Below are 26456 nucleotides of genomic sequence, written 5' to 3'. Positions count from 1 at the left end.
TTGAGGGCCTTGACATGAAAAGTGGTGATGGATGGATGGTTACCATCTGATCGGTGTCCTTTTGTATCATCTGCAAGATGAAATCTGATACTGGATACAAAATGTCAGACCAACTAATCGTTCGGCCAATCGACAGGCAGTCTAGCGGTGTTTACTGGATACTGTCCAATCACAGCCCAGTCAAGAGCAAAAAATAAAGGTCAAAGACTGACCCACTTCCGCATCGTCGACCAATAGCTCTTTTTAATGGGCGTAATTTCTTCCACTTCCAGTACCTGATTGGTCGTCTCTGTTGTCAAGGTTCCCAACAGGATTTAGTTCCATCTAGACTGGGATCGATTCGCTTTGCAGTTTGCTGATCCGGTTAGGCTCGAAGTGCGGAAACGGTGCGTGCGTGCATGTGTGTGTAAGTGTTCAAATGACCGGATACAGTAAAGGGTTACAGACCGGACCAAAGCACTGAGCAGTAAATGGAAACCGGGCTTTCCACACGTACTGCGGAAAGCCTGGTGACGCGACGTTAGCTCCACCTAACGGGGAAGGAACGACGGCCTCTAATCTTTCATTCAGAAAAGGCGAAAGGCGAGACAAAAACGTAAATTGAGTCTACGGTGAGTAATTGGTATTTTAATAACTAAATACTTTGCGAGCTGTTAAAAGAACTGTAGTGTCGTTGTTGACGATTACTATTTCCCATCATTGGCTGTATCACGGGAGCTTTTCCGCTGTCACAAGACTGAGGGAGGAGGAGGGATTTGAACACAGGATGGATGTTTATATTCTGAGACGATGGCTTCTTATATGGCCTTGTAAGTAATTTAGCTAGGTAGCAGACAGTTAACTAATATTTATTTTCATTGTGTATGCCATGTATGAAGCAGATGGTAGCAATTCACTAGAGACACCCGATAGCTGTGTGCCTGCGTGTCGCATGTTTAATGAATACTCCGGTATCACCTTTCCCTTCCTCCAACCCACAACTTACTTGCTACTAGTTTAATGCTATTACATCGTATATTAGCCCATATGTCTATTTGGAAGGAAAAAAATGGATTGAAAAAGAACGATCTGCCTCCCTTCTCATATGAGCCACCACTAACCATAGTAGAGCTGGAGCATCATGTGAGTGAAGAAGGGACGTCACTTCATCATTCTTTTTTATCTATGATAGCATCTTGGAATGCGTGAGTGCTTAAAAGCCCTTGGCTGATTTTGTACTGTATCCTGGCAAAAGAAAGGGAAAGCCAGTCTGCAAGATACCATAATGTGAGAAACACATCAAATTAATAATGGTTGTGACTTGTGAGTGACGTGTGCACATTGGTACACCGGCGTACACCCTCTGAGAACACCTAAATCTATAAACACGCTTATTTGCCTGCCATGTCTAGAATCTGCTCTTTGCCTTCTCTGCAAAATGCTGTAGTTTTTTAACCTGAAAACAAACTACACAATCAGCCTAGGGTTTCTCAACAATGGGGAATACGCTCTCTGTGTGTGTGTGTGTGTGTGTGTGTGTGTGTGTGTGTGTGTGCGCGCGCGCGCGCGGCTTTATCCTTTTGACGGATATGTACAAACACACTGTATGTTGAGATGCATTTTTTGTCAATAAAAACCCCATTCAATCCACCAATGGGTGTGGTTGCTGTCACACATATGCACAAGAAACTTACCAAGGCATCAAATGTGAAAATCTCCCATTGAAGTGGTTGGCTCAATGAAAGAAAACTATAATAGTCGAGGGGCTACAGGCCCAAAAGCTCAAGGAATAGAGTAGTCTCTGGTGTGTGGTATACAAAAATGGCCATAACATTTCTTTCGCAATGTTTCCGGCAGAGCAGTCCTCTCATTCTGTGGACCTTAATGACCAAATTAATAGAAAAACACAAATAAAAAGTATGGCATGACATTACAGGTCCTCTCATAAACTATAAACTGAATACCTGTCAATTGAGGTCAACACTAGGTTGACTAGGTTGACACCTAGTCAAATTAAGTTCACCAATGTTGGAACTCCAAGCTCTTTTGCTCCCATAGTACGGAACGGTAGGCTGAAGCTTGTGATGTGTGACCATGCCTTTACTACATCATGGCAATGACATTGTCATTTTGTCCACTCAACCCGTGATCTTAAATTACAGTGCGGCTTGACACTGATTCAACACATCTTGTATTGGTCTTCCACTGTCTATCTGTAAAATGTAAAACGTTTCCATGGTGGCTAATGAAATTTATTAATGGCTTCCATCTCTCAGCCTCCAGCCAAAATGATCCACAGCCTGTTCTTGGTCAATGCCTCCGGTGATATCTTCCTGGAGAAACACTGGAAGAGTGTTGTCAGCCGCTCTGTGTGCGACTACTTCTTCGAGGCCCAGGAGCGTGCCACTGAGCCAGAGAACGTGTCGCCGGTGATCTCAACACCGCATCACTACCTCATAAATGTGCTCCGCCACCGTATCTACTTTGTGGCCGTCATTCAGAGTGAAGTCCCACCGCTCTTCGTCATTGAGTTCCTCCACAGGGTTGTCGACACGTTCCAGGTAAATTTACCCTCAAATTCAGTCTTAATTTTTGCCAGGTGAAGTCTGGCCTACAACCTCTGCTGTGGGTTTAGCGACCAAGTTATGATTGGCTGCCCCTAAGCCAATGGTATACTCTGAAACGTTGCCTAAGCCAATGGGAGTCTGCCCTGCCACGCACCGTGGAAGTCTGCACCCACACAGGCACACTGCATGTAATGCTAGCAGCCAACAGCTGCTAATGTTATGAGCTAACTGGACAGCAGGAAAACCAAAACAAAACACAGAGCGCCAGCACTCGCCCAGCAGTCTGCTGTCATCCAGGTGGATGCGTGCACGAGAGAAGCGCGCCCTCAGGCTTCTTACTGGTTTTGAATATTATGTACTATGTAGAATAACATTCTTTAGTTTATACTTATAGTTTCATTGTACAGAATTGTTAGACGGATGTTAGGTAATTAGCTTGCTTACAGTATGATCCTTGTTGACTATTTCTATGTATTTAATAATTTGATGTAGTACCATGTGTTGTTCTTGCTTTACTGCAAGTCTCTCTGGATCAAGAGCGTCTGCTAAAGCCCTAATTGTGAATTGTTTGTTATTAGGACTATTTTGGAGTGTGCACAGAGGCTGCCATTAAGGACAATGTTGTGGTGGTATATGAGCTGCTGGAGGAGATGCTGGATAATGGCTTTCCGTTGGCCACTGAGTCCAACATTCTCAAAGAACTCATCAAACCTCCAACCATCCTCCGCACAATGGTCAACACCATTACAGGTAATGGGAATTGAATTTTTTCCATAAAAGCTGGACTTTCACATATCTGCAGACTTTCTCATATCTTCAGCTGATTTTGGGTCAGATCCTGCCAGTGCCTTCTCCCCAGTGACTTCTCCATTTCCTACTCTGCTGTCTGAATGCGTTTTTACTAGAGCTGGGACTCGATTAAAAAAATTAATCTAATTAATCAGAGGCTTTGCGATTAATTAATCTAGATTAATCGCATTTTAATCGCATATCAATATTCAACCTGAGAACAGCGAGAAACCTTTTTTTTTATGTTTTTTGGTATCCCAGTGAATCAATGAATAGTGACTACAGGATACCACTCATTTTCAATATTTTACTGTCATTAATATACCTGTTGTGGAAATAATAATAAAAGTCACCCCATTCTGTGTTGCCTAGAACTGGAGGTCTGGAAAAAAATTGGTAACAGTAACAAGTACATCTCAGTGACATCACAAAGCTGTACTTACTTCATATTGTTACTGTTTTTTGTCAGACCTCCAGTTCTAGGCAACACAAAATGGGGTGACTTTTTATTATTTCCAGTTTTCAGTACTATAGAAAAGCGCCCAGTGAGAAACGTTCCGCGGTGAAAGAAAAGGTGCGATTAATTTATCTGTAGTTAATCGTGATTCATTTTTCTGTAGTTAATTCATCTAAATTAATCGCAATTAGTCCCGGCCCTAGTTTTTACTGAAGGAGACAACATAGAGGAGGCACAGATGACAAGGTTCTTATGGGGCACATGTATACAGATGCAGACTTCGGGGCCATAGCCATTAAAACCGTAATGTATAAAGATATCATCTGAACAATTGTTCTAACTCAAGTGGATGGTGGAGTCCATACCACAACTATAACAAAGACAACTCAAGTGGATGGTGGAGTCCACACCACAACTATAACAAATACAACGGTGAAGGATATAGTTATTGTTATATTCATAGTGCTTGGGGTGCATGGCGTTTACCCCATCACTAGCCACTGAAACTGTACTGTATCTCTACAGGCCTTATAGTCCAGAATTAATCAAACACATTTCAATGTTTTATTAAGAAAATAAGATTACGAACATATACGTATACATATTACGAATATATATAAGAAAGTAGAGCTATACAATAAAATTAAAAAATAAAATAACGTATAACAATATTTGAAAGCCAGGTAAATATACACAATATAACGTGTATACTGTTTAACTAGTAGAGTAGACAATTAAACAAATGCACCAAACGGTAAACAGTGTCCCCTCTCCCCCCAATTTGTGGACATCAAAATGATGACAGTCATCCCAGATGGGGCATCTGGCCTGTAATAGATTGTGGGAAGTGGCACAAAGAACTAGCCTGGTTAATAAACCAGACTGATTCGGTCTGGTTTATTAACCAGGCTAACAAAGAACAGCCATAGTAGAGTAAACGCATGTTCTTGTTTGTTTGTTTGTTTTACAGGCAGTACAAATGTAGGAGAACAGCTGCCCACAGGCCAGTTGTCAGTGGTGCCATGGCGACGGACGGGTGTGAAATACACCAACAATGAGGCGTACTTTGACGTAGTAGAGGAGATTGACTGCATCATTGATAAGTCAGGTACATTGATTGAATGAATACTTTATTAGTCAGAAATGTAATTGAAAACAAGTTATCGTTCCATGTACACCTGAATAAGTTGACATTATGCAGTCATGCAGATGTGAATATTTTGTGCCTAACTTCTAATAAAGATATTAATGGAAAGAAAAGTACAGTCAGACATTACGGCTAAAAGGGTAACAACAAAGTTCTGGGGACTTGTTTCCATTGTGGCTAATATTACATTACTATTACAGGATACTGTTACTGTTAATAGTATTAGTAGTAGTAGCAGTAACAATAGTAGCAGTAGTAGCAACAATATAAATATTGTTAGCAGCAGTAGAAGTAATTGTAGTTAAAGGAATACTTCACCCCCAAAATGACTATTTTTCTATCAATCCGTGGATAATTCTTGTTTTTGTCACATTCCTTCTCCGTGGATGAAGAAATGCTTAATGAATTAAAGACGATAGGGGTCCAAGATTTAGAACAGCAAAACGGGTTCAACACGAGCTGAGTTCACAAAACCTGAGGTCACGTGTGCTCCTTGTTGCGTGCTGTTTACACTGGAAGTATTTTAAATGGTTAAGTTTGAGTAGAAATTACTGATGATGTAGGATTCAAAAATTCTACATTATTCAGGGCTTGAGGTGAGTAAATAAAAGTCATCTTGGGGTTGAAGTATTCATTTCATATAATGTCTCACATGATTTCCATGCCTCTCCAATGTCAGGCTCCACCATCACAGCAGAGATCCAGGGAGTGATTGATGCTTGTGTTAAGCTGACAGGAATGCCAGACCTCACCCTCTCATTTATGGTGAGTTCAGTGACCTCACCTTCAGTGACCAGAATGTGGCATCAATATACAGGTGTCAGAAATGTGAATAATTTGACTGATTAATTACATTAAAAGTTGTTTATCTAGCATTCTTCCTAATCGGTGTGATTAGGAATGCTAGATATTGAGAATGATGCATTAGTGCGTGTGTGTTCACATTCACATCTGCATGAATGCATATGTCAACTTATTCAGGTGTACAAGACTGAGCTTCTCTTCTTCCCAGCTAAGTCCTGCCCTATGCGGGAGCTAACTATTTCTGTAGACAACGCCCTGGTAACGTCTGTCCCAACAGCCAGGAATCTTGGTGTTGTCCTGGACAGTCAGCTCTCGTTCAAAACCCACATCACAGCTGTCACTCGATCCTGTAGGTTCACACTCTATAACATACGACGAATTAGACTGTTCCTCACCCAGGAATCAGCCCAGCTCCTAATCCAGACAACGGTCTTGTCAACACTCGACTATTGTAACTCCCTCCTTACTGGCCTACCAGCATGTGCACTTAAGCCTCTCCAGCTGATCCAAAATACCGCAGCTCGCTTGGTCTTCAACCAGCCAAAATTCTCACATGTCTCCCCCCTGCTCCGCTCCCTCCACTGGCTCCCGGTCGCTGCCCGCACAGAATACAAAACTCTGATGCTGGCATTCAAAGCAACCAAAGGTATGGCTCCCCCATATCTTGCAAGTATGATCGAACCCTACAAACCCTCCCGCGCACTCAGATCAGCCAACGCAGGGAAGCTGGAAGTACCCTCACTAAAAACGCCGGGACAACGCTCCACACGTCCCAAAGTCTTCTCCCTTCTGGCTCCAAAACTGTGGAATGCACTTCCCATTGCAGTCAGAACTGCAGCATCACTCCCAATCTTCCGCCGTAGTCTGAAAACCCACCTTTTCAGACTCCATCATTGATACAGACTTATAGCATGTTATGTAGACGGCACTATAATTGCATTGTATGTAGTCATAGTACATATGTATAGCATAGTAGTATAGATGTATAGTTTATATGTATAGCTTAATTATATAGATATTCCACTGTTACTTTCTTAGCTTACGCATGTTTCTTGATGAATGTTTTTATGTGATGTATTCCCATGCTTTTTTGTTCTTGCTTAATGTAAGTCGCTCTGGATTAAGAGCGTCTGCTAAATGCCTAAATTGTAAATTGAAAATTGTGTGTGTGTGTTAATCATGTAATATATCAACCCTTCCTCTTACGCCCATTATGATCTATTCCTTTCATCTCCCAGAATCCTCGACTGCTGGATGATGTCAGTTTCCACCCCTGTGTACGGTTCAAGCGTTGGGAGTCAGAGAGGATCCTGTCCTTCATCCCTCCTGATGGAAACTTCAGGCTGCTGTCCTATCACGTCAGCTCACAGAAGTGAGTCTGTTAACTCCTTTTTTGTCGATATGGTGTGGTCAGCACCTACAGTAGCCTACCACTCGTACAGTCCACACACCTTCTTACACAAACTGCCATCATTCTGTCCCCTCCCTTGTTGCCTTTATGCCGTCTCCACCCATGTGTGTACTGTGTATTACATTGTGCCTGGAGCATCACCGGTAGTTACAACAGCACCACTAAACAAAATGAAGCACACACTCAACATAATGTACACTAGTAATACGCGGCCAATATTGAGGAGAATGAGACTAGACACTGCCAAAGACACCAAGAGCTGCCAGCCAAATTAGTGCTGTGGGAACTAACACACATTAACATAAGCGGATGTACTCAAGAAAGATGCTGGAGCGCAAATCACCAACGAGCTGGCCAGATGTATGGAGAAACGAGATGACTTGAAGCAACGATGGAGGGCTCGTCTGAGGACGACCTAGAGAGAGAATATGTGCCCGTTAGCCCAATTGTAAATTGGTTGCTATGTAGTTTTATAGTGAACTTTTCAGTCCAGGACAGAGGTCACTGGTGGATGATGTATGTAGCAGTAGCGCCTAGCCAATGGCGCCAAGGGCAGCACGGGCTCCCCCACTTTAGGGTGGGCCAGTTGCCCACCTCCCCCAGATCTCCTCCTCCCGGCCTACCCACCACCCAGGACGACAAAGACTCAACTCACACGCATGTAATGTCACATAGTTATTACGGGTTCGATCCCGGGCACTGCGCCAAGTACTGGAAGGATGGTATGTGTTGCACTCCACCTCAGCAATCCATCTCCCAGAGGTCTAGCGCATTGAAAGTAGGGATAGACTCCTGCACCTTGGCTGATACCGACAATAAGCCTCTCTGACTTACTACTACTTATTTATTACATTACTATATTCCACTTTTAAAATGATTCTCACATAAATGCATCGCGAAGAAACAAATATCTGAAGGGTTTGTTTCTGCGCAACCACATATATCCTGCTCAGTGGGGTTGTTCCATTTGAACTGGGGGCGGGCCGCCCCCTCCGCAGTGAGTCTCAGTCACACACACAAGAAAGTGGATAATGGATTTCAGTTCGTAATGGGAAAGACTGATCAGATGCATTGTGAAAGTAAGAACGAAACGTTTGAAAACCTAACCACACTTTCTTTACCACCTAACATGAATTGACTTATCCCCTGACTGACTGATTCATATTCAGATCTTAGTTGGAAAAACAACTGCCATAAGTCATCATGTTAGGGATAACTGCATCAGGGATATAAACACACACAGTTAAAAGTTAAAACACGGAAATACAAAAACGCATGTTAAATTGGGAAAATCGAAACGTGCTGTCCAAGACTGTCATATATTATTAAGAACGATGACTATCTTGATCTAAGACTAGTAATTTATACTAGTTCTCATGGCTTTAGGCTTACAATAGTAGGCTATGATTGAGTTCCCATCACCAACGCAAGCCTATAGGAGCCAGAGCTTTCAATCTCCAAATTACAACTAATTAAGAATTCGGGAACGTTATCAACTTTATTTGGTCGTTGGGGCAACTGACATGGTGAGTGAGTAGCCTAATCTTCATGCACATAATTAACTGACCAACATGCCAATGTTATAATCATTATAGCTTTAGATATGGCTGCAGCCTGTCATTGGTTGCTTTTACAGTATGTGCGATGTTGTGATTTGATGACGTGTGCCTCATAGGCCACTGCAGGTAGCTGTCTGTGCATCTGTAGTATGCTTTTCTATAATTTCTCAAATTATTTAAATTTATGACATGAATGTACAGTAGCCTATCAATGCTTGTAAGCCCCACAGTTAACCATGTGGGAATGTTAATTATTTGTAAGTGAATTTATCATTTTAGCACCCGAAGGCACGCAAATATAATGTATAGATATAGACTATGGCTGCATATGGGATCTGGATATGCATTATGCAACTTATTAACAACTTATTTTGTGAAGCAATGGTTTAACTGCAACTTGTAGTTACAAAACAAATGTTGAGTTATGAACAAAACTAGGGGTTACGTATGTAACCAAAGTTTTATAACGGCGAGCAAGGCTGCTCACTTATGGGAGTTTGCGCCCCCTGGCGTAAACACAGAAGCATTTATATAAACTCACAGACAATTTGGCTGGGACTTTAAGACGTCAGGACGTTGAGACCCCGCCCGCCGGTGCACTAGTATAACAGTGCGTCAACGCCCCTTCGTCTTCATTCGATAACAATTGTTCTCTTCTCAAGCAACAAGAAGGGAATCTTAGTGAGCAGCCTTGCTCGCTGTTATAGAACTTTGGTTACATACGTAACCCCTAGTTCTAATAATCAGCTTAGCAAGGCTGCTCACTCATGGGAGACTTCATTAACTCCCTTATTGTCATCGCGAAGTCTGGAACCCTAGGGCCCGTACCTTTATCTGTGAGCAAAGGACCACAGCACGTCCCTCAACAGGACTACTGCACCCCATTGGGAAGGCCAATCAGACCTAAGTCTGCCATATGTGCCTAAGAGGGGCCGATAGAACAACTGTCTTAACGCCCTGGAGAAAACCAACGTCCCCCGTGGGGAACTAAGTCTCTCCACTAACTGGAGGCCACGCCCAGGACCGCATGCGCCACTGGCGCCGCTGTCACATCCAGTCTATAGAAGGTGGCAAAGGTGGAAGACGATGCCCAACTTGCAGCGGAACAAACATCCTGAACAGAGACCCCCCTACAGAGGGCCCAGGACGATGCCATACCCCTCGTGGAATGTGCCTTCAACCCTACGGGAGGCACCATATTCCTGCCAGAGTAGGCCCGCTCTATAGCCTCCACGATCCACTGGGAAAGCCTAATCTTTGAGATAGGCAGTCCCACAGTCTTGGGATCCCAGGAGACAAACAGTTGTGTAGTCTTCCTCGTCGCCTCAGTCCTGTCCAAATACAACCTCAATGCCCTCACCGGACAGAGGTTATGCCTCCTCCTATCCTCCTCAGAGGCAAAGGGGGGCGGACAGAGTCCATCGGAACTGGGGTAGCTAGGCGGTTCTTAGGTAAAAATGCCGGATTGGTCTTCATGACCACCCTTGCATCCCCATTGAACCTCATGCATTCCGCACTTGTGGACAAAGCATGGATATCACTGACCCTTTTAGCGGTCACCAAAGCTAATAATAACGCTGTCTTCAGCGACAATAGCTTCATACTCAACTCCTCCAAGGGCTCAAACGGTGGCTGGGACAGAGAGTCCAAAACCAAAGCAAGATCCCACGAGGGGACCAGAGACTTGGTCACCGGATGAAGGTGGCTAGCCCCCTTCATGAACTGGCGGCCCACCGTCTTGTCCTCAAACCCGATGTGGCAGGCTGAGATAGCAGCCAGATACACTTAGACAGTACTAAAGGCTCTGCCTTTGTCCAAGAGGTCCTGGAGGAACGACAGAACGACCCTCACTGGTGCTTGAAATGGCACAACTTGAGCTGGTGAACACCAGTCTTCAAACAACCGCCACCTCATATCATAAGCATCCCTGGTCGACTGCGCCCTCGCACACTGAATAGTGTCGATGACGCTCTGGGGAAGACCCTCCGCTCCAAGATTCAACCTCTCACGGGCCAGGCCCAGAGGTCTAGATCTTCCGGCCCTGGGTGGAATATCTCCCCTCCCGCCTGGGTCAATAGGTCCCTGCGCAACGGAAGCTGCCAGGGCCGACTGTACAAGAGAGGGACTATGTCTGACCTCCAAGAGCCCCACCCTGGGGCCACTAAGATCACTGACAGGCGCCGTGTCCTCACCCTCTCCAGTGTGGGAAGGATGAGAGACAACGGGGGAAACGCGTAAAGTAGGCCCTGGGGCCAACGGTGCGCCAAGGCATCCAAAACTAGCGGAGCCGTCCCTGCTATGGAGAAGAACAGAGGACACTTGCTGTTCTCTTCCGACGCAAACAGATCCACTCGTGGCTCGCCGAACCTCTCCCACATCTGCCTGGCCACTGTTTTGTGCAGTGACCAAGCCGCATAGAGGTATCGGCCCCTGGACAACAGATCCGCTCCCGTGTTCTGGAGTCTGGAGGATGCTGAGTCCCGAGATGAGGACTCCCCGGAGTTCATCTCAGCGTCGTCAGACATCTTATAATGCTAAGATGCACGTGGAAGCAATAAACAAGGCAAGAGGGGGGCCGACTCAGTAGGCAGCCACGTTTAAGTGGAAGCTAGGACAGAGCTATCACTAACTCTGTTCCGACTTGCCGTGGAAGTACTCGAAATCGTGAGATTTCCACTAAAGAGGAGAGGCTGGTCTGATTTCGATTTGAGATTCAAACCAGCAAGTCGCAAAGCCTTCTGCGAAGCGGAAGGATATGGAACAGAGTTAAGCTATCACTAGCTGCTGTGAAAGACTGTCACTTTTCTTGCAATGCCAAGATGCACGTGGAAGCCACAAACAAGACTCACTGTTTAATAGAACTATAGTTGCATCAGTAACTCCCAGTTTTAATAAGCAGTTTCACAAGGTTGTTCACTTGTGGGGAGCCGAGTTGGTAGCCAGCCACGTTTAAGTGGAGGCTAGGACAGAGCTATCGCTAGCTGCTGTGAAAGACCGTCACTTTTTCTTGTAATGCCAAGATACACGTGGACAAACAAGCTACAAACGAGGCTCGCTGGTTATAGAACTCCGGTTACACCAGTAACCTCCAATTCTAATAAGCAGTTTCACAAGACTGCACGCCTGTGGGGAGCCGAGTTGGTAGGTAGTCACGTTAAAGTGAGGGCTAGGACAGAGCTATTGCTGGCTGCTGTGAAAGACCGTCACTTCATGTGGAAACTTAAAACAGGGCTATCGCCAGCCACTGTAGAAGACGCCACGTGTGTGTGGAAGCTGAGAATAGGGCTATCGCTAGCCGTTATCAAAGACCGTCACACAACGTGGAAGCTAAACAGTATTATTACTAGATGCTGCTCAGGTTACCACGCCGTCGAGGGTTTAGAAAGACCGCGGGACGTGTGTGTGTCGGCTAGAGCGGGCTATCACTAGCCACCGCTAACGCCGCCACACGTGTGGAAGCTAACAAAGGGTTGTGCACCATTCGAGCGTCACACGTTCGAGACCTTGAGGCCAACGAAAGTTCGTGTGGAAGCAAAAACGGGCTGTTGCTAGCCTACAGACCGTCACACAGGTAATTTATTAGAAGCTAGCTAGGGCCGCCAGGCCGCTACACAAGCTAAATTACCCACTAAGTTAGTATTAACCTAGAAAGAAAGCGGACTCACCGTCTTTCTTCTTCTAGATGCCTCTGGGAAAAGTAGTTTCCGCGGTACCGAGAAGCCTTCTCGTCCTTTGTGGAAATAAATCAGATACTAATCCGTAAGGGAGACTTCGCTGCGCTGTGTTACACATGAGAAGAAACAAATGAATGAAGACGAAGGGGCGTTGACGCACTGTTATACTAGTGCACCGGCGGACGGGGTCTCAACGTCCTGACGTCTTAAAGTCCCAGCCAAATTGTCTGTGAGTTTATATAAATGCTTCTGTGTTTACGCCAGGAGGCGCAAACTCCCATAAGTGAGCAGCCTTGCTAAGCTGATTATTAGAACTGATGGCTGGAGGCGGTCAACATGGCCCACATGAAATTGCGCAAAGACGCCCAACTTAATATTTTGAGGGTAAAGAGTGCTCCACCACTCATAGACAAAGTTACATCCGTGTAAATGAGGGTAAAGAGTCTCTTTGTGCTCCACCACTCATAGACAAAGTCTGTAAATGTATAGATCCTCTGACTGCTGCTGCCAGATTCACAGTGAACCACCAGACTTCATGTCACAGTTAGTTAAACATATTAAAACAGATGAACTTGCCTGACCTGCCCATGTTTCTTTCTCTCACTCTTATGTCATGTGTGCCTAGAGACACATACAGTACGCACACACACGCTTTCTCACAGGTGCAGTTTTATAATGGTTTTCTTGGCAGTGGACTCCTTCTTACTTGAGAAAAAGTGATGCCAATTGTTTTACTTCAAATAATTGTATATGCCTATATTTGCAGTTTATCACAGAGTTACAGCCACAGTGCAAGGGTTCATAGTTACATAACAATATCAAGCAACATATTCCAGTCCATGCATTAATAATGTTCATCATGTTTTTGTTTTTTTTAAAGATATTTTTTGCGGCTTACGCCTTTTTATTGGTTTTTTGAAGGGACAGACAGTAGGCTGACAGGAAACGGGAGATAGATGGGGGAAGACATGCAGTAAAGGCTGTGTCGGGCTTGGGAGTCGAACCCGCGGCACACTGCGACTGGATTACCAGTCGGGTGCCCAGACGGTTACGCCACCGCCTGGGCCTGTTCATCATGTTTAATGCAATCAGATAGGACTTTTCTGTTTGGATGCATGGGCTGTCAAGGCCAGAAAGTAGTTTTTTCCCACTCAGTAGGCATTCCCGCATAACTTCCGGGTTTGATGATGTCACGCGCATACCCTAATTAATTTTGAGGGTAAAGAGTGCTCCACCACTCATAGACAAAGTTACATCCGTGTAAATGAGGGTAAAGAGTCTCTTTGTGCTCCACCACTCATAGACAAAGTCTGTAAATGTATAGATCCTCTGACTGCTGCTGCCAGATTCACAGTGAACCACCAGACTTCATGTCACAGTTAGTTAAACATATTAAAACAGATGAACTTGCCTGACCTGCCCATGTTTCTTTCTCTCACTCTTATGTCATGTGTGCCTAGAGACACATACAGTACGCACACACACGCTTTCTCACAGGTGCAGTTTTATAATGGTTTTCTTGGCAGTGGACTCCTTCTTACTTGAGAAAAAGTGATGCCAATTGTTTTACTTCAAATAATTGTATATGCCTATATTTGCAGTTTATCACAGAGTTACAGCCACAGTGCAAGGGTTCATAGTTACATAACAATATCAAGCAACATATTCCAGTCCATGCATTAATAATGTTCATCATGTTTTTGTTTTTTTTTAAGATATTTTTTGCGGCTTACGCCTTTTTATTGGTTTTTTGAAGGGACAGACAGTAGGCTGACAGGAAACGGGAGATAGATGGGGGAAGACATGCAGTAAAGGCTGTGTCGGGCTCGGGAGTCGAACCCGCGGCACACTGCGACTGGATTACCAGTCGGGTGCCCAGACGGTTACGCCACCGCCTGGGCCTGTTCATCATGTTTAATGCAATCAGATAGGACTTTTCTGTTTGGATGCATGGGCTGTCAAGGCCAGAAAGTAGTTTTTTCCCACTCAGTAGGCATTCCCGCATAACTTCCGGGTTTGATGATGTCACGCGCATACCCTAATTAATTTTTTTGCCATCGCATTTTTTCGCCATCGCATTTTTTCCGTCATCGCATTTTTATCGTCATCGCATTTTTTTCATCATCGCATTTTTTTCATCATCGCAGTTTTTTCATCATCGCAATTTTTATCGCAATTTTTCCGCAACTTTGCAATTCACCCTTTGTCGCCATCGCATTTTTTTCGCCATCGCATTTTTTTCGCCATCGCATTTTCTTTCGTCATCGCAATTTTTCCGCCATCGCATTTTTTTCGCCATCGCATTTTTTTCGTCATCGCATTTTTTTCGTCATCGCATTTTTTTCGCCATCGCATTTTTTTCATCATCGCATTTTTTTCATCATCACAATTTTTCGCAATTTTTTTGCAACTTTTCAATTCACCCTTTGTCACCATTTGTCCCATTTATGATATATTTTCTCTATTATTGGTTATTTTTGCATTCAGTTTGTATTGGCGGTGGGGAGGGGGGGGCGGGGCATGGCCAAAGCATTTCCGGGGGTCCCCAGCCAAAAACGTTGAGAACCCCTGTTCTAGACAGCTTGTGGCCGTACACTGTGTTTTACATGTATTGTACCAGTCCTCCAATATAGAGTAGATGTTTCTTTACTTGCCATCAGACCTTGGTAAAGAGCTGAGATTATTCTACCCTTTTTTTAATAAGCATGAACCATAATCCTAATAACCTTATTCATTGAGTCAGGGTTTTATTTTATTTTTATCTATTTTTCATAATAATCTCTCATTTGCAAGTATAAAAAAAAACCTCTCCCCCTTCTCTATCACCGTACATACTGCCTAATACCCTTCCATGTTGCCCATCGTTTATATCCTTGGTCATATATTCCCGGTTTGAAACGTGGACCATATGCCAGAATGTTTGTATTTTTTAACTATTGTATTCCATATTTCAGAAAGATCTTTCTCCAATTTATAGCTCCTTGTCTGCCAACAAATGTTGTATCTGGCATCCTTCAAATTCCATTTCAATTTCCTTCCATTTCGCAGCACCATAGGTTCAATTTGACATTGTAATTCTATCAATCACAATTAATTTCAGTGAAAATATAAAGGAAATGTATTTGACAGAAGATGAAGGTAACCATTTTTTATATTTTTAAAATTTTAATGATTATAATAATATACCACAACTTCTTTGTCGCCCAGTCTCGTGGCCATCCCAGTTTACGTTAAACACAACATCACCTTCCGTGAGGGAAGCTCCCAGGGCCGCTTTGACCTGACGCTGGGCCCCAAGCAGACCATGGGCAAGGCAGTGGAGTCTGTGTTGGTCAGCAGCCAGCTGCCCCGTGGGGTCCTCAACACCAACCTCAACGCCACCCAGGGAACATTCACCTTTGACCCAGTTACCAAGGTAGTCATGATGGAGCATGGGTGTCTGTATGTTGCGTGCGTGCGAGTCCTAAGAAAACAAATATGTAGTACTAATCAAAACATTTTGGCTATTGCTCGAATCCCGGCTCCTCCTGTCCACATGTCGAAGTGTCCTTCGGCAAGACACTCCAATGCCTCCAATGAGTTGGTCAGTGTTAGCTTGCCACCATTGGTGTGTGAATGTGGGAAGTGAGGACGCTGGCGTAGACTGTTCGCCGCTTCACCTCCCAATGTATGACCATTGTAAAGAGCTTTGAGCACTTGGAAAAGTGCTATAAAAATGCAATTCATTATTATTATTATTATTATTGGCTTAGAATTGCGTGATTATTTCCTGGAACGGTACACCCGTCCCAACACTGCCCCTAAGTACCACCAGCAGGGCTTTTAGATTCTTAGTCTTATTGCACTCAACTGAGGATTTTGCTGTGAACCGTCAGTACATCATGCTACCAGGAGTCTGGTGGCAATTTTGCAATCTGTTTTGCGGTTGGGGTTTGAAATGGACACCAAAGAATGTTTTGTGTTTTGCACAGTTGTTGACGTGGGATGTTGGGAAGATTAACCCTCAGAAGCTGCCCAGCCTGAAGGGCACCATGAGTCTGCAGGCTGGAGCTTCCAAACCAGACGAGAATCCCAGCATCAACATTCAGTTCAAAATACAGCAGATGGCCCTCTCAGGTACACACACACACACACACACACACACACACACACACACACACGCTTTATTTTGTTTGTATGTTAAACTAATTGACCCCAGCCCTGACACACACATGTACACACAAGCACAATTACACTTGCCATCAGCTCATTGCAGTCTCAACTGACACCACCTAACAAAGTGACACATCTTCCACTAGATGGTGCCAGCTCCAACAAAGACTGCGCCTGTGAACATAACAGAGTTACATCAAAATCTGTCTTGGGAAATGAAACTTTTTTGTGTCTCTCTTTCTTTTAACAGGCCTGAAGGTGAATCGGTTGGATATGTATGGAGAGAAGTACAAACCTTTTAAGGGCATCAAGTACATGACCAAGGCTGGCAAGTTCCAGGTCAGGACATAGAGTGTCATTGCTCTGTGGCTGTCAGACTACTACTACTACTTGACAGAAGGGAGTGCCTTGATGGGGGGGAAGCAGAAGAGAAAGCAGGACGCAATGGTACATTCCCAATGTACACAATTCAGGATTTGTGCACACACACACATAACTTATCTGTTATGAATGGAGTCACATATTAAACCTAATAATATTAAAGTCAAAGTCAAATATACAGTTGCAATATTACTTTGCTTCTGTTTTGAAAATTTGAGGCAAGTTTGATTCGAACCTGATCCAAACAAAAATGTCCGTCCAAAGTGGTCCATATTTTTCAATAATATTTTTTAACCCGACCCAAATCTGGACAACATTTATTCCCTGCCAGTTATTGATTAATTATTTCGCCCCTGCCAATTTCCATTCTGAGCTTTTTACTTAAGGCCAAGATTACCCAAGGTCTTGAACCGGAAGTAAAAGCCCTCTATGTTAAGTCTCTCTCTGTCTTTTTTTTTTTATTCACCCGAAAAAACCATTTTGTAACCGTGATCAGCAACGTTTTAGTTATCGGCCGTGAATAAAGCTGGTTTTGATTAGAATCGGAATCTGGGAATAGAATCTGAGATAAAACATTTAAAATAATCGAAACAAATGCAAATGGACAGGTGCAGCCATCTTGGATCCCAGGTCATTGCCTGTTTACTGATCGCATAGCAATCCAGAGCTAATCATATAGCATACGACTGGGACCAAACTTAATCAATATAAAACATGAATTGACGGAATATTCCGCCAATGGTAAACAACGGTGGATTTCAATCGATGGAGATCTCCGTCAATGGCAGGAAAAAGTCATGCTTACCCAATCAGAGCCCTTTGGGTTGTGAATGGTCTAGTCCAATTTTAATTTCAAGTTCTAAAACAAATAAGGAAGGCCATTTTCTCATAGTGTACTGTGTTCATTTTTATTGTAAGTGCTGTAAGTGACCTTTCTTAAACTTTCCTGTGGTCTTATGTTTCCCATTTGAGTTGTGATCTGACAGATGTGTGCTGGTGACTATTTCTTCCCGTCATCATAATAATAATAATAATAAAGTTGACGGTTCGCTACATTTCATGTCCAGAATACAATTGCACAATTGCAGTGCAAAGTGTAAAGAAGTCCCCTTTTTTTGAAGGAATGTACGATAAAAGAAAACTGGTGTCTTGTATTGGGCTAATACTAGGTCAGAATATCAGTAACACAAGGTTTTCCTGATAACATCTGTTGCCAAATAAAAGCAAAGCAACTAGATTTTCGGCCTTTTTTAGACTCGGGAGGAAGTTAATGGACAAATAGTTTGGATTGCACTTGTTTTTGTTCAGTGACCTCAAACTATGAGAACCTGTAGTGTTGGCTAAATGTGGATTGTGTCACTATTCAGTGCTCTAAACTGGTAATGGCAGTCATGCAATTAAAAGAAAGTTTGACAATGTCAGTTTTTCTTGCAAATTCCTACATTTCTTTACAACAATCCTAGTTTGACATTTTAGAGTAACTACTGTCTTCTCATTGGAGGGGATTACTAAGGCCGGGGCTCCACTGAGTGCATGTTGCGTTTGGACGGTGTACAAAAATGTAACCCGGGTGAATGGGTGACGCCGTCCAGACGCCGTCCAAACGCAACCGTTGGCAGTGGAGCACCCATTAAAAAGGGAACATTCCCTGCATTGACGATGATGTGGCGCTGACGGACGCCCAATGGCTGCAGTGGAGCTTCGGCGTAACTCCTGGCCTTCCAACTCCTATGTCTTTCAGTTTTTGTACAATTCCTCTCTTTTTGATTTTGTTTAATTTCTATTACTCCTTTGTTTATTTCCAACATTCCCTTTTATTGTTTGGCACCAGGCCAATGGAGACGGCAGCCCTGAAGTGAAATTCCAGACTTGAGTTGTTTGAAAAGTACACTCATGTCATTTGCCAACCAGTGGACCCAAAATGGGTTGGGAGATCTGACAGGGTTGTGTTTTTTCTTTTCTTTTGCTAATCTTATCAAAACTACTGAAGTTGTATCTCCACTACTGTTTTCTCATTTCTTGTAAGAGTTTAATTATGTCGTTATCTGTTTTATTCATCTCACTAACTGAAATGGTTATTTATTTGAAGTGACAATTGATAACTGAAATGTGATCTGACTGCTGAAGAACCACACCTTGAATGCTGGGCAGCCCAGGGCTGTGGCTTGGACTACTGAACAGTTTTATGTTGCTTTCAGTCTGATGTATTTACATGCACAATATATTCTAGACACTTTTATCAACATGGCAATGAAATACACTTGTTCATGGTTTCACTCTTAATAAAACTATTTAACTATGAAACAATACTTGGAATAACAATTGAATACTCTATGAAATCATACTGTATGTTTATACTGACTATCCTCAAATAGGTAAGGTCCCTGTTAGAGCCAAGTGTTGTGTTCCATTGTCTTGGGGCAAGACACTGACTTCCACCTGTGCACTCAGTCACAGCAGAAGAGTCACCTTAATGGCTAAAGTAATAGAATATCAATGTGCATGTAAATGCACTGACTAATTACATCATATGGTGTAACGGCAATGTAACCTGTTAAATTTAAGGCAGGTATTTTTTTGTTTAGAGCTTTTTGTTTGAGTGTTGTCCCAAAGGTTTTACAATAGGAATAAAGGAAAAAAAACAAGATCTGAAGTGTTATATCTGAGTGGTGATAAAGTTAATTTATGGAAATTCATTGACTATTTTTGTATCGTTTATTCCAGTATTTGGAGTTCAGTGTCAGGCTTGCCCAAATATTGAGTCTAGGCCAGTAAGTCTGACGTTGTATACTGTATATTGATGGCATCAGTGGATTCAATAGATTTCTGGGTGATCCTCTTATCTAACCGTCTTCCCACTTGGCGCATCACGACCTCAGGTCCTCATGCATCCAGAGTTCGAAGACTTGCCGCACCCACGCCATGCTACTCATATGCACCCATGCCATGCTACTCATATGCACCCATGCCATGCTACTCATATGCACCCATGCCATGCTACTCATATGCACCCACGCCATGCTACTCATACTCATACACTTTATGAATCTGCATACCCTCTATACAGACAACTCCCCATGGCATACTGGGAAGACTTCCACTCCCAGCATGGGATGCTACAATATTTACTTCCACTAAGTGGCTCTGGCCTCCCCACATAAAAGCACACATTCTGAACATAATATATGAGGAATGATATACAGGAAGAACTGATTGCTCTCTTGGCTGAACAGTATAGTGAGTACTGAGCTTTTTACAGTCTATGGTACTGAGTAGTGACTTTACCACTCTACTTACTAGACAGTAGTGATGTCATCATGGAGCTGCTCTGTAGAGGATTTTATTTTAATTTTTTAGGTTCATTTTCTATAAGATCTGTAAGCCCAACATTGAATTAAACCTCATTTGCGATCTCAAACCAAAATATATATTTGTATTTGAAGAACGAATTGCATTGTGGCATTCCCATGTGGTGCTATGGATGGCATTGGCAACATTCTAGGCCGCTTTTGAGGAAGAGGTTGTGAGCAGTGTGGTCAAACTTTCAAACTGAATCTAAAACTGGGAGCATTTAACCCCTTGTTCCAGTGTTGAAACTCCACTCCGTAATTTGGTGATCACTTTAACCTCTCAGTCTCCGCACTGCAGCCTGCTACAACGTTTTTTCTCTCTGGTTTGTTTCCCTCACTCCTACTATACTAGTCATCTCTTCGACTTTCTTAACTCGTAGAGAAATAGTTTAAGTGGAGTTGCGAAAAGTTTTTCTTGTTTATGTTAATTGCACTTAGAATTATTATGCCTATATCACTAGTAATTGTATTTTAGCACTTAACGTTTTTTGGTTTATAACCTTTTATTAGTAGCCTACACTTTATAGTACGAATGTTTCTTTGTTTTTTCTGAATATTGTAACTTTCTTTTTGGTCTTCTTGCATTGGGCTTTGGCCAGGAGCCTACACGATTCTAATCAATCTGAAGTGAAGAGGAACATCACGGCATTTAAAGACCCATCACGCGTGGTATGTTGTTGCTTAATCCTTGATCTATCTCGTAGGCCAATTCTTTTTTTTTCCATTTATGCAAGTGAGGTGATTAGAACTGAGGTGATTAGAGGGTTAGGAAATCAATAATAGGTTAGCCTGTAGCCCAATGCTGGCTGAATGTGTATTCGTTCGAACCAGTGAAAGTGCCGAGTTTCTCACTAAGTCAATTAGTCAAATGACCTCACACACTTAGTAGCCTAATAGATTTGTTTTGTTTAACACCGCATGCTGACCACCGTGGAGAGATAAGGAAGCTAATTATCTTCATGTAAATCTAATCCCATGTAGCCACTATATGTGTCTCTTTCTCAGCCGGTCCTTTGATGATCATGCACGGGCCGGCTCCCCGGAGTGACTGTTTAGAAAAACCCGGGGGTTGTTTGTTTGTTTTTCTCTACTTCCGACGCCGTTAAAACGGACACGCATAATATGTCGACACGACAGGCAGGCTACAAAACGATAGGGCTGCTCAGTGCTGACATGGTTTTCTGTTGCATCATGACGGAGTGCTTTCAAGTTGCCGCATGTTAAAGTGCCTGCTGCTGCGAATGAAGGGGAAAACTGCTGAATAAGCCATGTGCTTATGGGAAGTTGATAGAGCGCGTGCTACTGGGTGGCATATGGCTTCATTCCAAGCCGGTGCCTTTCTGGAATCTTTCTGCATAAAAAAAAGAATTGTAGGCTAAGCTTTATTTTATTATGCATTTCACATTTCAAATCTAGGCGGTTGGAACCTTAAGGTGGCACACTGACTGGACGCGTTCTTCGGAAAACCGATGGAGAAACGCCGCTAAAAATCCGAAAAACGCGGCCGGTGTGCAACCACCTTAGTATATCATGGACATTCGCATTTAGTGCGAATGGAATTAGTAATCAGCAGGAACCAATAGAAAGCCGTAACTGCATATTTGGCAACATATTGATTTATATTTGTCTCAAAGGTCAGATTAACCTTCATGATTTTGGGGGATAAACAATTAGTCCATGCATGTATATAGATAGGCCCAATAGCCTACAATTTGTGCAATATTATGCTATAGGTCTACTTTAAAATATAGCCTATCTCTCTCAGGCATGTGTGTAGGCTACTCATATCTCAAGTAAAACTATAGGCTACCGGAGGTAGGCTGCTTTCAGCTTCAACCTGAGTGGTCATGCTCGATGTCTACTACTTTAACAACTATACGCAAGGTATAATACACTTTGTTAGATAGTCAGACATCATATAGTCTATAGTACTCTATTAACTCAATTTATTTCCCTTTCATGTTTAAAATAGTTGTGAACAAATTCGTATCTGTATCTTGAACAACAACAAACAAGCAAGCCAAGCCACAGACAGCCTAATCTGAGTGTTTAACTAATTTGTTACATTTTATATCAATTCAAGTTAGATAAAGCGTTCCTACTGCCTAGCCTACGTTATCTAGGTCTATTTAATTTAAATGTATCAATTCTGCATCACGTGACTTTCCCCATCCCCAGTGGGAAAAGTCTTAGGATTTGGTGCAGGTGCACAGCGAGCATTTGCCATATAAAAATCACACCCGTGTGAAGTGAGGGGCGCTAATATATTAAAGTCTAACTCATGTTGCTATGATTTGGTGATGTAATGGTGAGGTAAAACAAACAGACAAAACAAACATTAAACTGTTAATGGCATTTAATGTTTGTGTTAGCGACTAAACAAACATTAAACCGTGTCCCTGTATATAGGAGCCCCTAAAAAATAAGTGGATATTCTTTGGCAAAGTTCTGTATATGGTGTGTCTGTCCCACTTTAGATAGCCTAGTACTGGAATGGCTCTAGATATAATTACTGCAAAAAAGTTTTATATCCTGTCCAATGCATCAAGTCAAGCAGACCTAGGCTATAAGGTAGGCCTATATGGCATTTTATTTTTCACAGTTGAAACGTTCTGAAGATTCCAACTTCCAACAAGGAACAGCAGGAAATATTAATCAAAAATGTATTGTGAATTTTACAAAATAAAAACTAAAGAAACAATCAAAAGAGTGTTACTCAACCACTTTTTAGATTACATTTATTATATTACAGCTAAAATCTGATCCACGTAAAAAGAAATCCAAGTAGATTAAAATGTCGTCCTGTGTTTCTAAATCCACTAGAAATAGTGTCTCTTTCCATGTGATATATGATTTTCAATCAACTAAGGCACTAAGCAATATGCTACAAGTACATATTTCATAGTATAAGACTGTTTAGATGTACAGGTATATTTAAAGTACCATCATCACCACATTTTTATCTCCCCAGCCCTCCAGTTGCTGTGCCCAGGCTGACAGGGCCATGGCTTCCCTCACTCCTGCCATTCTCTGGGTGTGGAAGAAGAGGTTCCACACCAGCATTGACAACTTAACTCTGATTCATCAGGCCACTCTGTGACAGAAGAAACAAGATGGATTAATGTTAATGTATGTCCCATAGAACACCTACCAGACATGACACTTAACCATTTCACCAGTGGCCCACAGTGGCCACAAGATTCTAATTCTTGCCAGACATGTTAATTCATGGTAGCACACATTTTTAGAACAGAAAAGACTTGACAGAAATGCACTTGACAGACGTTCCACACAAAAACACACTTCACAGTTTTATTTTTCTCTAGTGACTTGTCTACCTGTGAGCTGTTGTGTGTGGTGTTATTATCTCAGTCCACCTTAAACCAGCCGTATAGATTAGCACGGCCATTGAGCTGTACAGTTGTCACAATGCCCAGGCCAAGGCCTCATGCCCCATCCGTGGATGAACCATCAAAGGTTTCCCCACTAAGCAAGTACATCGACTCCGAACACCACCAAGCTGGGCTGTTTTCCCTACCACCTATTGACACATTAGATCTTGTCAAGAAGAAGAGGACAAAATGTCGCATGTGTACCCCATGCCTGCGTAAGGAGAACTGTGGCACATGCACAAACTGTGTGAACCGCAAGACGGGCAAGCAGATCTGTAAGCGGCGCAAGTGTGACCAGCTGAGGAAGAAGAGTGACTTTGAGGTGAGTGACTTACTACTAATGTCTGTCTCTGTCTGTCAATTAATTCATTGATTCACTAATTATTTATTTTGTGCAAACTATACAACAAAACCATTCTATTTCCATCAGGCCAGGTTATAAACAACTTGTGTGGGAAGTTAATCCAGGCTCTTTGAAACTACACAGGCCTTCCAGCCGCTGTCTGGACCCTCCCTATACTGTAGGCATTCCTCAGCTGACTAGTCCTGACAGGCTTCTCCCTACATTTCAGGATAGATAGTTACTTTTTTAAGTTACTAGCTTGCTTAATGCTTACATACTTAGATTGACAGTTTGTTTCAGTGATTCTTAAAATAAATTGGTACAAATGTATCCGATTTTTAAAGTCATCAAGGATGACAAATAGTAACTCACTTGTTTCCATTGTAGACCCCAAGCTACCAACACATTACCTATATTTCCATTTACATATGTGATGATTGTGGCTTTTATTTTGCATGCGTTATCCAGTATAAACGCGGTTCACCAAGGCTGCTAAGCCTGATAGTGTGTTGTAGTCCTGTCAGCCTACTGTACTGGAGGCAGCGGTGGCCGAACGGTTTGCGGAGCGGTCTTGATATCGGAAGGTCGCTAGTTCGTATCCCCGGACCGGCACGTTAAAATTACCACCGCTGAAGTGCCCTTGGACAAGGCATTGAACCTCTACCATGAAATGTTCTATGAGCAGGGCCTGGCTGTAAACAAGTTCTTGAGCTTAGTCCAGTTACCCTGGGTAAACATAGTACCTTTCCTTACCTTTACTGTCAAATAAAGGCAGAAGAAACCCCAAAAGTATCTTTACACAAAGGAGGGAAAAAAGCAGTTCATAATGCCTTCAGTGACTTATAGGCCTACTGATTTCCTGTTTTTGACTGTCCTGTACTTTGTAACTTTGAGCAGCGTTCCTCATTGATTCCAGGTAGTATGTGGTAGTTTTGCAAATATGCCAATCCATGAGAATTTGTTCAGTCAATTTCAGATCAAACTAATTTGAAGCAGTGTTGTGAAGTGAGTCTGTCCTTAGTTTGGTCTCCCATTATCTCTGTAACCTTTTTTATATTTGAAAGGCATCCATTAAGTAGCTTAATAGTTAAACTATTATTGGAATTTTGCAAATGCAAAAATAAAGCCATGACTGAGTTACAGTAAACTAACTTGAAGCTGTGTTGAGAAAGAGCTAGCAGGTTTTTTCCTGGCAGACAGACGTTGTAAACCTGTTAAAGACACCATCATCCTAACTTGGTGATCACTACAGTCTGGGAAAGAAAGGCAACGCCCACCTGACTGCATATAGGCTTGTGTATGTGTGGATAAAGATAAACAAAAAAAACAGAATTCCAGGAGTCTTCCACGCTTTTGTGGAGTATGTGTATGGAGACTCGGACAGTGTCTCCATCCATGGCAAAGATGCCAGTCGGTGTATAACCTTATAGTCTCAATGGATACTGACCCAGATGGATACATTAACAGTTTATTAACAGAAGAAAACCAGTATCAAAAAGGGAAAAAACCTTCCAAGGAAGGGACTGCACACTCCAGGGAACAGAGACGGACAACTTACTGCATCAACTTATTTATTAGCATGACGCGTTTCGCCATGAGCTTCGTCATGTGCTATAGAATAAAACCAGTATTTGCCAAAGTAGTGGTTGTGTGAGTGTTGTCTTGGTCCCAGGTTGTTTGTCTATGTAGAGGCAGGGTGTGCGAGGGTCTAACAAACAGCAGCAAAGGAGAATTCCTCCAGCTCCCTGTGTTTTCTCCTCTGACCCCTGACCCCTCACATGAGGGTGGGGGTTGACCTTAGCCCACTGTGTGTGTGTGTGTGTGTGTGTGTGTGTGTGTGTGTGTGTGTGTGTGTGTGTGTGTGTGAGTGTGCAGTTGGGTTCTGAACTGCAGATGGGGGATGGGCTGTAAGTCAAGGAGGATAAGAATAGGCAATAAATGCTCAGCAGTATGGCGGGAACAGGCAGGCGAGCACAGCCTTTCATAGTATGACAGCCAAGGAAGCTCCCTAGCAACCTGTTGGGGTGGACTTGCAGGTACTAGGCATTAGGCAATACTTTTTCACATAATAATAACTGATACATATTTTGATTAACAAGTTATTTCTTTGACGTTATAGCTCTAATAGCATGTGTCACCTCTCATAATAACTGATATACAGTAGGTTGGCAAGATGCTCAAACCGGGAGCATATTTTAAGTTTAGGCATCACTTTCATTCAGTGGTGCAGTGGACAGAGTAGATGCAGAAAAGAAAGGGTGAAGTCAAGGCTTAACACCACTGACGTAAACTCAGGAATGTGTGCATGTTATACATGCTATTCTGGTTGACCCGCCAAAGCTCCTGACACCTTGAAAATATGACACTCTTTCCTCTCTACTACACCAGTGGAGTGTAGAGGACACTGAGACCCCTTTTCCACCGGTTGGTTCCCAGTGGGAACCGGTTCAG

General features: G+C 42.9%; 1 protein-coding gene across 1 annotated transcript; it reads left to right on the top strand.

Annotated features, from left to right (window-relative positions):
- Positions 1–504: 504 nt before the first annotated feature.
- ap3m2 (adaptor related protein complex 3 subunit mu 2) lies at positions 505–19616 on the top strand. The gene is made up of 9 exons (XM_083784994.1): positions 505–611; positions 2256–2540; positions 3125–3296; positions 4763–4900; positions 5619–5704; positions 6982–7115; positions 15595–15802; positions 16359–16503; positions 16790–19616. Exons 2-9 carry the CDS (start codon positions 2268–2270, stop codon positions 16888–16890), a joined length of 1257 nt encoding a protein of 418 aa, XP_083641120.1. The 5' UTR covers positions 505–611; positions 2256–2267; the 3' UTR covers positions 16891–19616.
- Positions 19617–26456: the final 6840 nt, after the last annotated feature.

The sequence above is a fragment of the Protomyctophum parallelum genome, assembly GCF_964188405.1.
Source record: "Protomyctophum parallelum genome assembly, chromosome: 15".
NCBI classification, from domain to species: domain Eukaryota; kingdom Metazoa; phylum Chordata; class Actinopteri; order Myctophiformes; family Myctophidae; genus Protomyctophum; species Protomyctophum parallelum.
Note: the sequence above shows the minus strand (reverse complement) of the source record. Positions and strands in the feature narration are given on the sequence as shown.